General features: G+C 40.7%; 1 protein-coding gene across 2 annotated transcripts in view; it reads right to left on the bottom strand.

Moving 5' to 3' along the window:
* setd1a (SET domain containing 1A, histone lysine methyltransferase) overlaps positions 1-14,101 on the bottom strand; it is a 31,638-nt gene that overhangs the window by 5,218 nt on the left and 12,319 nt on the right. The window contains exons 14-20 of one of the 2 annotated variants that reach the window (XM_079613113.1): positions 13,989-14,041; positions 12,338-13,674; positions 7,429-7,819; positions 6,264-6,442; positions 5,895-6,005; positions 905-1,024; positions 631-768 (exon numbers count right to left, since the gene is read on the bottom strand). In XM_079613113.1, the coding sequence (XP_079469239.1) occupies positions 631-768; positions 905-1,024; positions 5,895-6,005; positions 6,264-6,442; positions 7,429-7,819; positions 12,338-13,674; positions 13,989-14,041 (2,329 nt within the window). The remainder of the gene's footprint in view (positions 1-630; positions 769-904; positions 1,025-5,894; positions 6,006-6,263; positions 6,443-7,428; positions 7,820-12,337; positions 13,675-13,988; positions 14,042-14,101) is intronic. The other variant, XM_079613114.1, reaches the window with a different exon arrangement.

Raw genomic sequence — 14,101 nt, 5'->3', positions numbered from 1 at the left:
AACGACATGAGGGTGAGTCATTAATGACATTATTTTCATTTTTGGGTGAACTAACCCTTTAATTTGTTCATCAAATTTAATGCACTGCATATTCATTACTGTATAAATTAAATATAGATGGGTCTTTTGTAAAGTTAAAAAAAGGTAGCCTATTTATTTAGTCAAGAGCAGTGAGTAATTTATTTGTCCTTTGTTTGATTAACATTAAAACACAGCAGCAGATTAATTAAACTGCTGCACCTTTAATACCGAACGCACAGACTCCATTTGAATATACCGTCTACGTTCACTTGAGATATAAGTTAGGTTTTAATCCAAATAACACGTGCTGAGTGAACGATCAGCAATCAAGAGCATTCAACAGAAGTTCTCTCTCTCTCTCTCTCGTACTCAGGAAAAGTAAAAAAAATTAACCATTGGCCCTTACATAATCTTTTGAGACCTGCATAACCTTAGTTAACAGTTATTATAGAGCTTCTTCAATTTAATGCTATATTAATGGTTGGTCTATATAAATGTACTCCAAAAACAAGTATCTATTCACATTGGGAGTGGCAGCAATATGTTTATCAGAGGTCATGTGGTACTTGAGATATATGGATATGTATGCGTCACTAGAAGGGTACTTACCGTGCAGCAGTGGTTAATAAACCGAGCCAAGTTGCCACACTTGGTGGCGTCAATGATAGTGTCATGGTCGACACGGAATAAGTAGCTGCTCCCAATGCCTTCCAGGGCATATCGCTTCTCTCGATTATCAGCCACCATCTACAATTGAAGCAACAAACACAATCTATTAACACCAATTCTTCAACTAGCACGTATTCCTCAAGAAGAACCAAACTCACTTCCTAGTATAAAACATTTTCATAGCTGTTAGTTATACTTCAGCTAGAGGGCTTACCTGTCGGATATTCTGTCCCACATATTCAATGACCATCTCATCTGCAGCAATGGCTTCCATGGCAAACAAGCCCCATTCATGGATTCGGCTGCGGCCAAACCTCAGTTTCTTCTTACGGAACTGCAAGCACAATTCAATCATAAAATTTGATGTAAAGATGTATACGATAGACTAGAATTTAGCCATACACAGATTGAATTAACTCGATTTAGACAATATTTTGGTTATTAAATTCTAATTAAGACTGGCTGTATTACTCAGAACATTGAATCACATGCAGACCTTTTAAGGGCCCGATCTACTTCGAAATCGATGAATGAACTGATGTGATGTCATTTTGAACAAAATCAGGCCAAAGCTAAGATTGTTAGAAGTTCGTTTTGGTTTTCAAGTTTGAAATCCATCGGACTAACGGTTCGAGAGATATGCGATTAACAGACAGACGTTTCTGTAATTTATAGATAGATGGATGTCTTTACTGTCATTTTTGACCCATTAAAGGACAATTCCGGCACATAATGAACCTAGGGGTTAATAACACATGGGTACCAAGTCGAGCGTTCTCTAGGATGTGTTTTCATGCTAATCGAATGTACCCAGTTTTAGCTCGAACTAGGGATGCACGATGATATCGGCACAACATCGGTATCGGCCGATAAAAGCTTAAAATGACCATCATCGGCCGATATGAATATTTCTGCCGATGAGCCTTGCCGATAGGGTGGCCTGTTTCCTATGCGCACGTGACGACCGTGAACGTAGCATGAGCGCCTGTGTGGAGGCATTTCGAGCATAGGCATCAGTTTGGTTTGAAATGTGCTGGGGACAGAGACGCATTCAGAAGTGAATTTTTAGAAGTACTGGGTAATGACGCAATCATTTATTTTTTCTCTTCCGCGTAGGTCATGTTTAGAAAGACAATGTCCTGATGTCTCCAAGCTCTCCAAGCTACTATGCTCTCCACAGAACATAAAATATTCCTTTTATTTTATTTTTCGTGTTCGCATTTATGAGGAAAAAACAATGTTACGGACGTGATAGTTCTCGGTCATGGACGCGACTGCTCGGAAATCGTCTCTAAAAGACTGCAAAAACTTCCTCAGAGACCTCAATCAGAAAGCACAAAGCCTTTCTTTAAAGTGAATTTCGTTTTGTATTAATTGCATCTTAATTTTAATCAATGTTTCATCAACCAATTGCCTGAATTGAATAAATAAGTAAAGCAGATAATATATCACGACACGGAGGCGCATGAACTGGAGCTCGTCTCATAAATGAACTGAAACTCAGCATAGCCTACTTGCCTGACACAGACCTAAGAAATATATATAGGCTATATTATCTACAGAACGCTTTAAATCATACTTTAAAAACAGAACAATTCAAAACGAAAGAAAACTATGTAATCCGTATGAAATGTGTATTTCTCTCTGGCGCGTTCACTACTGCGAAGATCGCGAGTCAGCATCGTCAACTTCATCTTTGCAGCCGACACAGAAAAAAATGTCTCCTTGCTATATTTGACATATTCATAATCATTACTTTTGCCGGTTCTTTGTGACAGCTTTTAGGTGCGCTGCGCTTCTCGGTGTGCGATACCTTTAGTTGTCAGACGCGACGCGGCGTTGCGCTTCTCGTGTGTGATGAGTTGTCAGACGCGACACGTAACTCTCTCTGCCAGACCGTTAAATAAAAAGATACTTTATAAAGGCAGTACACTTCGCATATACAGGCAGGAGCCATCTTTGGAAAACAGTCTCGACCAGTCGAACCATAAACCTTCCAAAGATGGCTCCTGCCTGTATATGCGAAGTGTACTGTCTTTATAAAGTATCTTCTTATTAAACGGTCTGTACACTTATTAACTCCTAGGTTAATTTTGAGCCAGAATTGTCCTTTAAATGTATCCTTGCTGAAAACAAGTATTAATTTCTTTCTTTTTTTTATCATCGTACTGACTGATTGTACAGGAATGACATGAGGGTGATTAAATGATGACAGACCAAACAATTACCACATCAAATTTCTGGGCAGGAGCATTCCTATCTGTCAAAACATCAATCCACACACGTTTTTTCCAAAACAGACGGACAGAAATAGACATTTTCCTCCTAGTAACCACTTCAAACACACATATTGTAATCAAGATACAGTAAATGGACTGATAAATACTTTTTACAACAGAAAGCACATAAATCCAGCTCACTAATTATAATCTGGCTTCCCAGTGAAAAATAACAACATTAAAGACGCATAGGGGATCCTTTGTGTGAAGTACACTCCCCTCCAAAAGTATTGGAACAGTGAGGCCAATTCCTTTATTTTTTCTGTAGACTGAAAACATTTGGGTTTGACATCCAAAGATGAATATGAGACAAGAATTCAACATTTCAGCTTTATTTCCAGGTATTTACATCTGGATCTGATACACAACTTAGAAGATATATAACTTTTGTTTGAACCCACCCATTGCTCATGTGACCAACAGTATTGGAACAGATGAACTTAAAATAGATTAAAGTGAATAAGACTTAATATCTAGTTGCAAATCCTTTGCTTGTAATAACTGCATCAAGCCTGTGACCCATTGACATCACCAAACTTTTGCATTCTTCTTTTGTAATGCTTTTCCAGGCTTTCACCGCAGCCTCTTTCAGATGTTGTGTTTCTTGGGGGGTTACTCCCTTCAGTCTCTTTTTTAGCAGGTAAAATGCATGCTCTATAGGGTTTAAGTCTGGAGATTGACTTGGCCAGTCTAAAACTTTCCACTTCTTGCCCCTGATGAACTCCTTTGTTGTTTTGGGTCATCTTGCTGCATGATGAAGGATCTCCCAATCAATTTGGGTGCATCTTTCCGTAAATTGGCAGACAAAATGTTTCTGTACACTTCTGAGTTCATTTAGCTGCTGCCATCATGTGTTACATCATCAATGAAGATTAATGAGCCCGTCCCAGAAGTCATTCAAGCCATGACATTACCTCCACCGTGTTTCACAGATGAGCTTGTGTGTTTGGGGTCATGAGCAGATCCCTTTTTTCTCCAAACTTTAGCCTTTCCGTCACTTTGGTAAAGGTTAATCTTTGTCTCATTAGTCCATAAAATGTTGAGGCTTGTGTCTGTACTTTTTGGCAAATTCCAGCCAGGCCTTCATTTTCTTTTTGCTAATGAGAGGTTTGCAACTTCTGGTGTAGCCTCTGTACTTTTGTTCATGAAGTCTTCTGCGAACAGTAGATTGTGATACCTTCACTCCTGCCCTCTGGAGGTTGTTGCTGATGTCACTAACAGTTGTTTTAGGGTCTTTCTTTACAGCTCTCACAATGTTCTGTCATCAACTGCTGATGTTTTCCTTGGTCTACCCATTCGAGGTCTGTTACTTAGTACACCAGTGGTTTCTTTCTTCCTCAGGACATTCAAAATGCTTGTACTGGCTATGGCCACTGTTTGTGCAATGGCTCAATGCAATGGATTGATTTTCCATCATGTCTCAGCTTCACAATTGCTTGTTTTTCACCCATAGACAGCTCTCTGGTTTTCATGTTGGTTACACGTCTAACTATAAATGCAGTCTGCACAGGCAAAACCAAAATCTTAAACTGAGCGCAGACATTCAGTGCTATTTATTGTTTGAATAATCAATGTAATAGGACACACCAGGGCAACAAAACTCACCTGCCAGTCATATGTTCCAATACTTTTGGTCACATGAGCAATGGGTGGGTTCAAACAAAAGTTATATATCTTCTAAGTTGTGTATCAGATCCAGATGTAAATACCTGGAAATAAAGCTGAAATGTTGATCTCTTGTTTCATATTTATCTTTTGATGTCAAACCCAAATGATTTCAGTCTACAGAAAAAATAAAGGAATTGGCCTCACCCTCACTGTTCCAATACTTTGAGGCGAGTGTACCTCCATATCTGCTGTACAATAAACCAACAACATCCACCCTTTCAAAAACATACAAAGTGCATTCATTACTGGCTGAACAAAGCAGCGCAGCACTCATAAACGCTGCTTTATCAGGAAAGATAAAAAAAGATTCAATGAAAATAACACCGAAACTTTTCTAAAAACAGTCGGTTCCCTTCAAAGATACATTCATATAAAAACACCCGCGCCGCGTTTTGACTTTGAAACGTGCAGTGCTCATGTTTATTCAACGATGTCAAAGCCAACCACAAATAGATTTAAAAAAAAGGCTGTGTTGATATAGTGAACCAATGTATGGAAAACACTGTACTATAATTTGACAGCTATCAATTATAGTTTGACCTATCCATCTTCACCATCACGCTTAGTAACACATACAGCTGTGCATTACCACAGTGCAAAGCTTCCCCTATCAAACAGTGTCGCGCCGTACCATGTTCCCAACGTTGTTTAAGCGACATACACCGGGTACACCGACATATTGCGGTATATATAAAAAAATAGAATAAATTATAAAATAAATCATACAACAACAAAAAAATCATAACAAAAAAAAAATCATAACAAAAATAAATCATATAACAAAAATAAACACCGGTATTCGGTATGAACCACCCAGCACTAACTCTTTCCTCAAAGAACATGCAATACAGGAGGTCGTAAGATAAGAAATGCTTTTAAACTAACACCTTTTAACTTTGAACACATAAACTCTATGTCAACGAGCTTACAGAGCATTACAACAGCCAAAACCTCTGATAAGGAGCCCGTCAGGGTCAATGGCACAGTAGTCAGCAGACTTTAGAAAGCTGTTTGGATGGTATAAAGTATTCTACAAAGGGTACAAAACTAACCTACACGGTGAACCTACCTGGCTAGATGCCATCCATTATACAGGCATTACACTTACTGTGTCAAACATTTAATAGAATGCTATGAATTATGCACTGAAAAGCTAAAGGGAGTTTCTGGAATAGAAGGAGCGGTGAGGTCATTGTAATCAAAGTGTTGATAGTATGATCAAGGTCATGGTCGTGTCAACGAACTAAAGAACTTTACCTTCAGCTGGTTCAGTTTCAGCAGGTCTGAGTCCATCACTGCTTGAGTGCCGATGGCACTGAGGAGACGCCGCTGCTCGGAGCGCCTTTCAGACAGCAGACGATTCGAGCCCTGTGACGGACAGAGAGAGTGAGTGAAAGCTGCTCAGATGGATACAAACTACGACCCAAACTGTCTGCCATACTCATGCTGAACAAAGAAATTACCGGTAGTCATTTAGTTAGAAATATATTTGCATTAGCACAACTACAATACATACGTTTAAATCTAAAATGTCTTCACACAACAAAGCCCCCTAAAAAAAACAGGGGTAAGGCTTTAATTACAAGTTCAACACACATTTGAGTTGTTAAAACAAAGTGAACCTACTGCAGTATCATAGTCCCCAATTTCCTGAACAGTCACTGGCTGGTCTAGCTCAAGGTAGACGTCTTTTTCTTTGCGGCTGATGGCATAGTAGCCTTCACTGCGAGCACAGCCAGTGACATGCTCTCTTAGCTGCCCATCTGCTGTCTTCTTCTTCCGACGGGGGTTCGGGATGTTGGTGAGTGCAGGCAAGAGGTTAAGGGGCAAAACTTGAGCGAAATCAATTGAGAAGGCAGTAACAGAGTTCCCCTTCCCCTTAGTCTCTTTACTATTACCCCTTTTCCACCAAGGCAGAGCTGGTGCTGGTTCGGAGCCAGAGGCTAGTTTCAAATCGGTTCTTTGTTTTTCGACCACCAAAGCACCAGCTCCAAACCAGTAAAAGTGGTTCTTAAGTAGCACCAAAACATTGCTGGGCTAGAAGTACGATCCGCTTGCGTCAGAGGCTGGGGGCGGGGTTACCGTGACCAACAAGACGAACAGAAACTTGTGACCGCCATTTTTTAAATAGCAGCTAATCGAGCTAATAGCAGCTCGATTGTAATCGAGCTAATAGCAGCTCGATTGTAATCTCCGTCTATGCAAGTTACGGCGAGCTGCACAAACACGTTGGATTCGCCATGTTTGGATGCCGATGTAGGTTCGCAAAGCCATGAGCATCAATACGCATTGTTGATGTAAGACTTGTTTGAGATGCATCGGAGCGGCGCGGACCGATCAGAGCTTCGGGAGTGTTTGGAGAGCATACGACTCCTTGTGCTTTTGGATCGCTTTCGCAGTGCTTTGATGTCATGCGGCGATCGGTCTGCGAGAAGCCGAACCATCTCGAACAAGCCTGGTGTGTTTTTGTTTGGCGCTGCCGCACTAGCGTTGCTGGGCAACAAGAGATGTATACAGTGACGTAAGATCTGGCTCTGTTGTGGCTCTCTAGCCTGTGGAAAGGCAAACCGGTTTTTAGAAGACCCGTCAGTAGAACCAACTCCGAACCGGCAATAGCTCTAGCTCTGAACCAGCACCTGGTTCTTGCTGGTGGAAAAGGGGTATTACTGTCTTTACTAGGAATTTACACTTCTAGCAAACTCAAATTTGGTATGGTATGATATACAATAAAAGCATCTGACTTTGCTTGTATAAACTATACATTTTTGTTCTTAGGCAGCTGTAAGGATATTGGTATGAGGAACCCAGTGTGTGTCATTGAGCCAGTCGGTGCCATGGTCATCTTGCAGCAGTTTTTCATAGGTGCTCTTCAGGAGTCTCAAATCTTCATGGTCCAGGCCAGAGTTCCAGATGTCATACAGGATGGTCATCTGCTCAAACTCGCTGCGGTTCTTGTAAGAGGGACGGAGTATAGGAGCTGCCTCTGGCACGTGTTTGGGCCGCCGCTGAGTCGAAGGGGTCAAGCCGGCTTCCTGAAGAAAAAGTCGTTCGCTCTTTCTAACCTCTTCCTTTTCAAACTCCAGTGATCTCTCTAAACCAAATTCAGAGTCTCCCGAGTCAGAGCTGGAGCTGGAAAGCTCACCAGACTCCAACTGCTCCACATCCACATCTTCTTCGAAATCCTGACAACAGAGTATGTTAGGAAAATGTTAGGAAACAGACAAAATCCACACAAAAGGGGGATATGGGTGACACATGGATGAAGAACTTCATAAGTTCGATGTATCAGCTGTTAATGCAATACAGTGTGACTAAAACAACATGAAGTGTTCAAACCTGGTTGCCGTGGTAACGAATTACAGTACTTTAAAGGGCACCTATTATGGAATTTTGAAATTTACCTTTCATGCAGTGTGTAACATAGATCTAAGTGAACAAAAACATCCTGCAAAGTTTGAAATATGAAAGTGCACCGTATATAAAGTTATTGTCTTTCAAAAGTGAGAGTCGACTCTGAGTCATTTTTATGAATCGTTAGAAGACCGAAGCTTTTTCTCTGACTAGATGACGTCAACTTGTCAAGTTATTTGAATACGATACGCCCACTTATTGCGCTCCAAGGCCAGCAGGGAAAACATCATGGCAACGAGACGCTGTGTTCTGAAGTGCGACTCAAAAGCAAACTTTTTTCATCTGCCCAAGGAGGAGCATTTGAAGACTAAGGCCGTGTGTCCACCAAAGCGTTTTTTCACGCGGCTGGCTTTATTTTTCAATTGTTGTCAATGGGAACGCCGCGTTTTTAGAACGCCAGGAGCGTAACGATGCGCTGAGCGAGTATTTAACGCTCAAGTGCTGACCGCTCTGCGTTTTTTATAGGTCGCCGAGAGTTGAAGAATGATCAACTTTGGATAAAACGCAGCGCTCATCACTGTCACTTTTTAGCCAACCGTCCAATCACAGTGGAGGAGGGGCGGGACTAATACCACACGGACCAACGGATATTCTGTATCATAGCAACGATGCGTCTCAACTGAAAAAAAAACTGCGCTGCCAAAACGCTCTCAAGCGCCCGCAGCTCGGCGTTTTCAGCAGAGCGCCTAGCGTTTTCAGGTGGCTAAAAACGCTCTGGTGGACACACGGGCTAAGTGGCTACAATTCATATATACAACTATACCACAGAAGTATAGTCCGAGCCTTGTGCTTTGCTCGCGCCATTTTGAAGACGATTGCTTTTTAAATGCAATCAAACTTGGATTCGCGAGACGGCTGATATTGAAGGAAGGTTCATTTCTAAGTGTATTTGCATCAGCTTCCTCCTCCGTAGCACAACCTCTAAGTGTTATTAATAATTGTTGCTTTTATGTTTTATGTAGCATGCTTAATTATTATTTTGTTTGTTGTGTAAGCACCGTTTAGCTTCTAGGTCTTCAATGGCAATTGTATTGAGATATGTGAAGTGTTTGTCGTTGTTTTCGGAGTTGTCTTAAAGAATAGAATAATACCTCATAGTAACGTAACTGCATTTTTTTTTTTTTGTAAAAACGTTATGTTTATGCATCGGGCTAATGCAAACAAAGACTGATTGTGCTTTTACAATATGAACTCTGGGATATGCTTGCTAACATAACATTAAATTCTTTATCTTATTTTTAGTTTTTTACTACAAACTACAAAGCAGTGGACTATAATCATTATTATAACACGATTTAAATGATAAAAGCATTATTGTACTCCGTGTTAAACAATAAGTATTATCTATGTAAACACTGCTGGGTCATCTGACCAATCGCAGATTAGCGTCGCGCAAAGGAGGGGTTTGGAAAAATGAGTCGTTGAACGAATCATTTGGGAGTCGGTGAGCAAATTAGGTAAAAATAAATGCATATTATACGAAAACAAAAGTGTTTTTTGTCATTGCATGCATGTAAAACTGTTGTTGGGGACTCCCTAAACAACATTAGGAACATTTTAAATGTCATAATAGGTGCCCTTTAACATGCTGATTTATGTGGACTATAAATCAGAGTCCATTTACCACTACTCATCATTACTTTAAATATGCAGATCATCAACGTACTATAGTACATTTTAGTACGTGGTGTGAGGATAACTTTCTGTACCTCAATATTTCAAAGACTAAGGAACTGGTCTTTAGCTCCCCAAAAACACAGATCTATGCATTCCCATAAATTCTTCTATGCATTACCATAAATGGAGAGATATTTGAAAGGATAGAGTATTTAAAATATCTCTGCATTACTTTGGATCAAAATTTCAACTTCACCCAGCACACTCTAGGGGTTTACAAATGCTGTCAACAAAGACTGACAGCTACTCGTAAACTTAGACACTTGTCTGTTCAGCCACGCCTTCTTTTATAGCGCAGTATTATTGAGCCAGGCCTTACCTATGGTGCTATTTGTTTTGTTTTTATATGCTAACAGTTACCAACAAGAACAAATTCTTAAAGAGAACTTATTTTGCTTTGGAATGCTCTTTTCAAGCTTTGGAATGCTCTCCCTTATCATGTGAGGTCTGCTCCCTTATTGGACATTTTTAAATCTACTCCGAAAACACATTTTTATTCTTTAGCTTTTGGAAACTTGTAATTGTTGTTTTTTTAAAGTGTAGTCGTGCTATGCACTATGTACAGCACTTTGGATCAATTTGTATTGTGTTAAATGTGCTTTATAAATAAAGGTTGTTGTTGTATTTAGTATTCGGTGACATTCGGCCACTATTTGGCAAACTTATCAGAATTACCCAACAATGCAGAACAGTGGAAAGCAGTTCAAATTCAGTGGGTTTATAGGACAGACTGTTATATCGCAACAGCCTGAAACATGGTGAAATTATCTTAACAGTTAAAACCTAACAAAGCTAAGTGCCTTTTAACTAGGATGAACAACATTGAGAAAATATGTATACAAACTACGTAAGATGTTGCAAAGTTCCTCATACAAGGACTAATGTTGAAACTAGAAGGTAGCATTTCAAGCTTCAAGCTATTTACATTTAAAATGAGTTAAGTTACCCCTTAAGAAATAGTTAATTTTCAAGCAAAACGTGCATAAATATACATACACATCAAACTATTATTCTGTTTCGCAATCAGAGCAGCATTTATCTGGCTCAAAAACAATAGGAGCATCTATTTGAGTGAAAGCATTAAAAAGCAGGGGCCGGTTAGACTAGCTGGTCTATGCTGGACGCAGTTGCGCCTGGTCGTAGTATTAGTTGGTGCAACAGGGTTAAATATTTATCAGAAGGCTGGATGAAGCTAAACCCAGCAAAGAGCTTGTGGTTACGAGTCGGAGAGTCGTGATTACGAGCTTGTCTCATTTGATTTCTTTGTCATCAGAAAGAACAGAAATCATGGAGGTCTTGCCTATTTTTGGGGGAAATCTTAAAGTCAAAATTATATTTATCATCCCAGTCATTGACAACCATATGAACATTCACTGCACAGCAAGAATTACCTACATTTTATCCAGGCCTATTGAAAACTGTTTGATTGTATCAGTTCGATGTATCAGCTGTTAAAGGATAATTCCGGTATTTAACACCTTGAGTCTATATTGTAGTTTGTTTTGGATGAACAAGAGTGGTGGACAACATTTTTTTGACAATGGTTCCTCTCTCGAGTTTTTGACTATAATAGAATTGGCCAAGGACCCATTTAACATTGGAGTCAATGGGCATGTCCGAAAATGTCATTAAAACAACCTTTAACATTAGTTTTCAAAACTGTGCAACTCACCGATTGATTAGTGATGTAAGTTGATGTTCCAGAAACAAAAAGTGTTGCGAAATACAGTTTCTGTCGTGTTTTATTCGTCATTTTGTACTCCCTTAACATGTGAGGTCTGCTCCCTTATTGGACATTTTTAAATCTACTCTGAAAACACATTTTTATTCTTTAGCTTTTGGAAACTTGTAATTGTTTTTTTTTTTTATAGTGTAGTCCTGCTATGCACTATGTACAGCACTTTGGATCAATTTGTATTGTGTTAAATGTGTTTTATAAATAAAGGTTGTTGTTGTATTTAGCAAGTAAAATTATTGGTATCCCTACCCCTAATTTATCGGATGGTGTCTCGACATTCACGTTGCGAAAGGCACAATAAAACTTAAACAACTCAGACCACCCACTTTACAAATATTTTATCCTCCTGCCTTCTGGCCGTAGGTATAGGTTACTGATGTGTAGAAAGGCCAGGTATAGTAAGAATTTTGTACCTGTATCTATACGAGCTCTATACCAAGGAAATCAGCCATTGATATTGATATACATTGATCATGTATGCTCTCTTGTCAGCAACTATTTTTGATGGTATTATGTTGATAATTTAACAATTCATTTAATTGTGTTTGTGTTATGTGTGTAAAATCTGACCTATTTTTAGTGCCATTCAGTATGGGATCACCTGACTGTTCATAGATAAAAAAGTCTATTTAAAATGGATAGCATATCTGGGGACGAGGTTAGACTAGTCGACTTATCGGTTATCGTTAATGAAATTAACAAGGGTTGCACACATCCCTAATATATAGAGAGGTTGTGTATGTATATAGTAGTAGTTTTTTGCTGGAAAAGTTAATGTGTCTAGCACAATCCTCACACGACAATTACAGTAACTGATGTTTAAATGTTAATTCTCACTCAAGTTCTGTAATGAGAACCAGACAGAATTACAAACCTCCAACTTCCGCTTCCTCTGTTTCTTAATCTGTTTCTCCTTCTGTTTCTTAGAGATCTGGAGTTCCTCATTTTCTTTGTCCTTTCTACTTCTCTTCTTGCTCTTCGCTTTCCCCCTCTCTTCCATCTCCATCTCTTTACTAATTGATCCTTTCCTCTTGTATGGTGGGCCGAGACTCTTGGTCTGTTTCTCAGCCGCATCCCTGGCTTCGCACAGCATGCCCAACCCGGAAAGATCCTCGTACAGCTCTGGAGCTTCTCCCTTGGCGGCAAGAGCTTCCCCAATGACCTCTTCGGGTGCTTCCTGAACACCGTGCTGGTTGAGGTCTGCAGGAAGCAGGACGGTGGGGTCCTGTTTTGTCCTCTTTTGTGGAGATGTGAGGTGTGGAGGCGCAAGAGTTTTAGAATAGTTGTGCTCCTGCAGGACGAACAGACCCTCTGGATCCAGGAGTGGTTGACGTGGGTGTGAGACAAATAAGTCGCCGCCTTCCTCCTCCAGCTTGTGCTCCTCTGCCTCATCTGAGGTCTCAGTCTCTTCTGAGTCGATATCTGCCTCCGGATCCATCTTCAGCGCCACATCGGCCAGCACAGACAGGTCAGGCTTAGGGGCAGAGGCCAGCTGCAGCAGGCTGGACACTCCCAGCTGCTCCCTGAGTTTCAGCCGCTGCTCCAGCTCCTCTTCATCCTCTTCCTCCACAGCAGGATGCAGATGAGTGCCAGAAACTGATTGGCTGAGTGTCCGAGGGCGGCCGCGTATGCGACCCTTTTGTGTGGTAGGAACCGGGATGGGGTCCTCATAGGCCATTTTGACCAAGGAGGCATGGTCCAGCGGGAGGTTCTGGACCGTGAGACAGACGGGCAAAGGGGGCGTTCTAGGAGAGTCTTTGCCACGTTTAGACGAGTTTTTGGCAGTGGGAGTTTGTGGAGATGGAGGGGTACCTGGACTCCTTTTGGGCTCATCAGGCCGCAGGGAACGCACTGGTGGAGGGACAGTAAGAACAGTGGAAGGAGAAGTAGGGGAAGTCAGGGTGTTACTTTCGCTGGGACGCGAAGCAAATGGAAGAAGCATTGGGGTGGGTTTGGAGGCGACGGGTGGAGCAGCTGCTGTGGGTGTGCTTCCGGGAGAAGTGGAAGTAGGAATGTCTGAAGCTTGTGAGACAGGAGTGGGAGATGGAGAAGGAGTAGAAGATGACAGAATGGGGGGCTTGACCTCGCTTTCTTCCATTGAGAAAGAAACCGTCTTACGCCGTTTCTTGAGTGGGGGGAGGAGGAGGATAGGGGAAGAAGGTCGGGGATATGGAGATGATGAAGGCACAGCTGTAGGCGTTTTCTCTTCTTCTGGTAGTTAAAGAAAGAAATAAAGTGAACACAAAACTTAATAATTTAGAAAATAAAAAACAGGAGTTTCAACCTATTATACATTTGCTCATTAAAGGGATAGTGCACCAAATCATTCTCATGTTGTTCCAAACCTGTATTGACTTGAATACAACAAGAATGTTGTTAACTGTTTCCAACATATTTAAAAAAAATCTTTTGTGTTCAGCAGAAGAAAGTCATACAGATATGGAATGACATGAGGCTGAATAAATGCTGACATGATTTATTCTATCACTTTAATTCCCTTAAAAGCAAAGTGATCTTTAACTGACCAAGTTTGACCTCCGCAGCAGTAACTGATGATTGGTCAATGCTGGCTTTGTCCCTGTAAAAAACAGACATGAGTCAACTTATCAGTCCACCGACACAACACCCTTCATTGCAT

The sequence above is a fragment of the Phoxinus phoxinus genome (genome assembly GCF_949152265.1).
Source record: "Phoxinus phoxinus genome assembly, chromosome: 1".
Lineage (NCBI taxonomy): Eukaryota > Metazoa > Chordata > Actinopteri > Cypriniformes > Leuciscidae > Phoxinus > Phoxinus phoxinus.
Note: the sequence above shows the minus strand (reverse complement) of the source record. Positions and strands in the feature narration are given on the sequence as shown.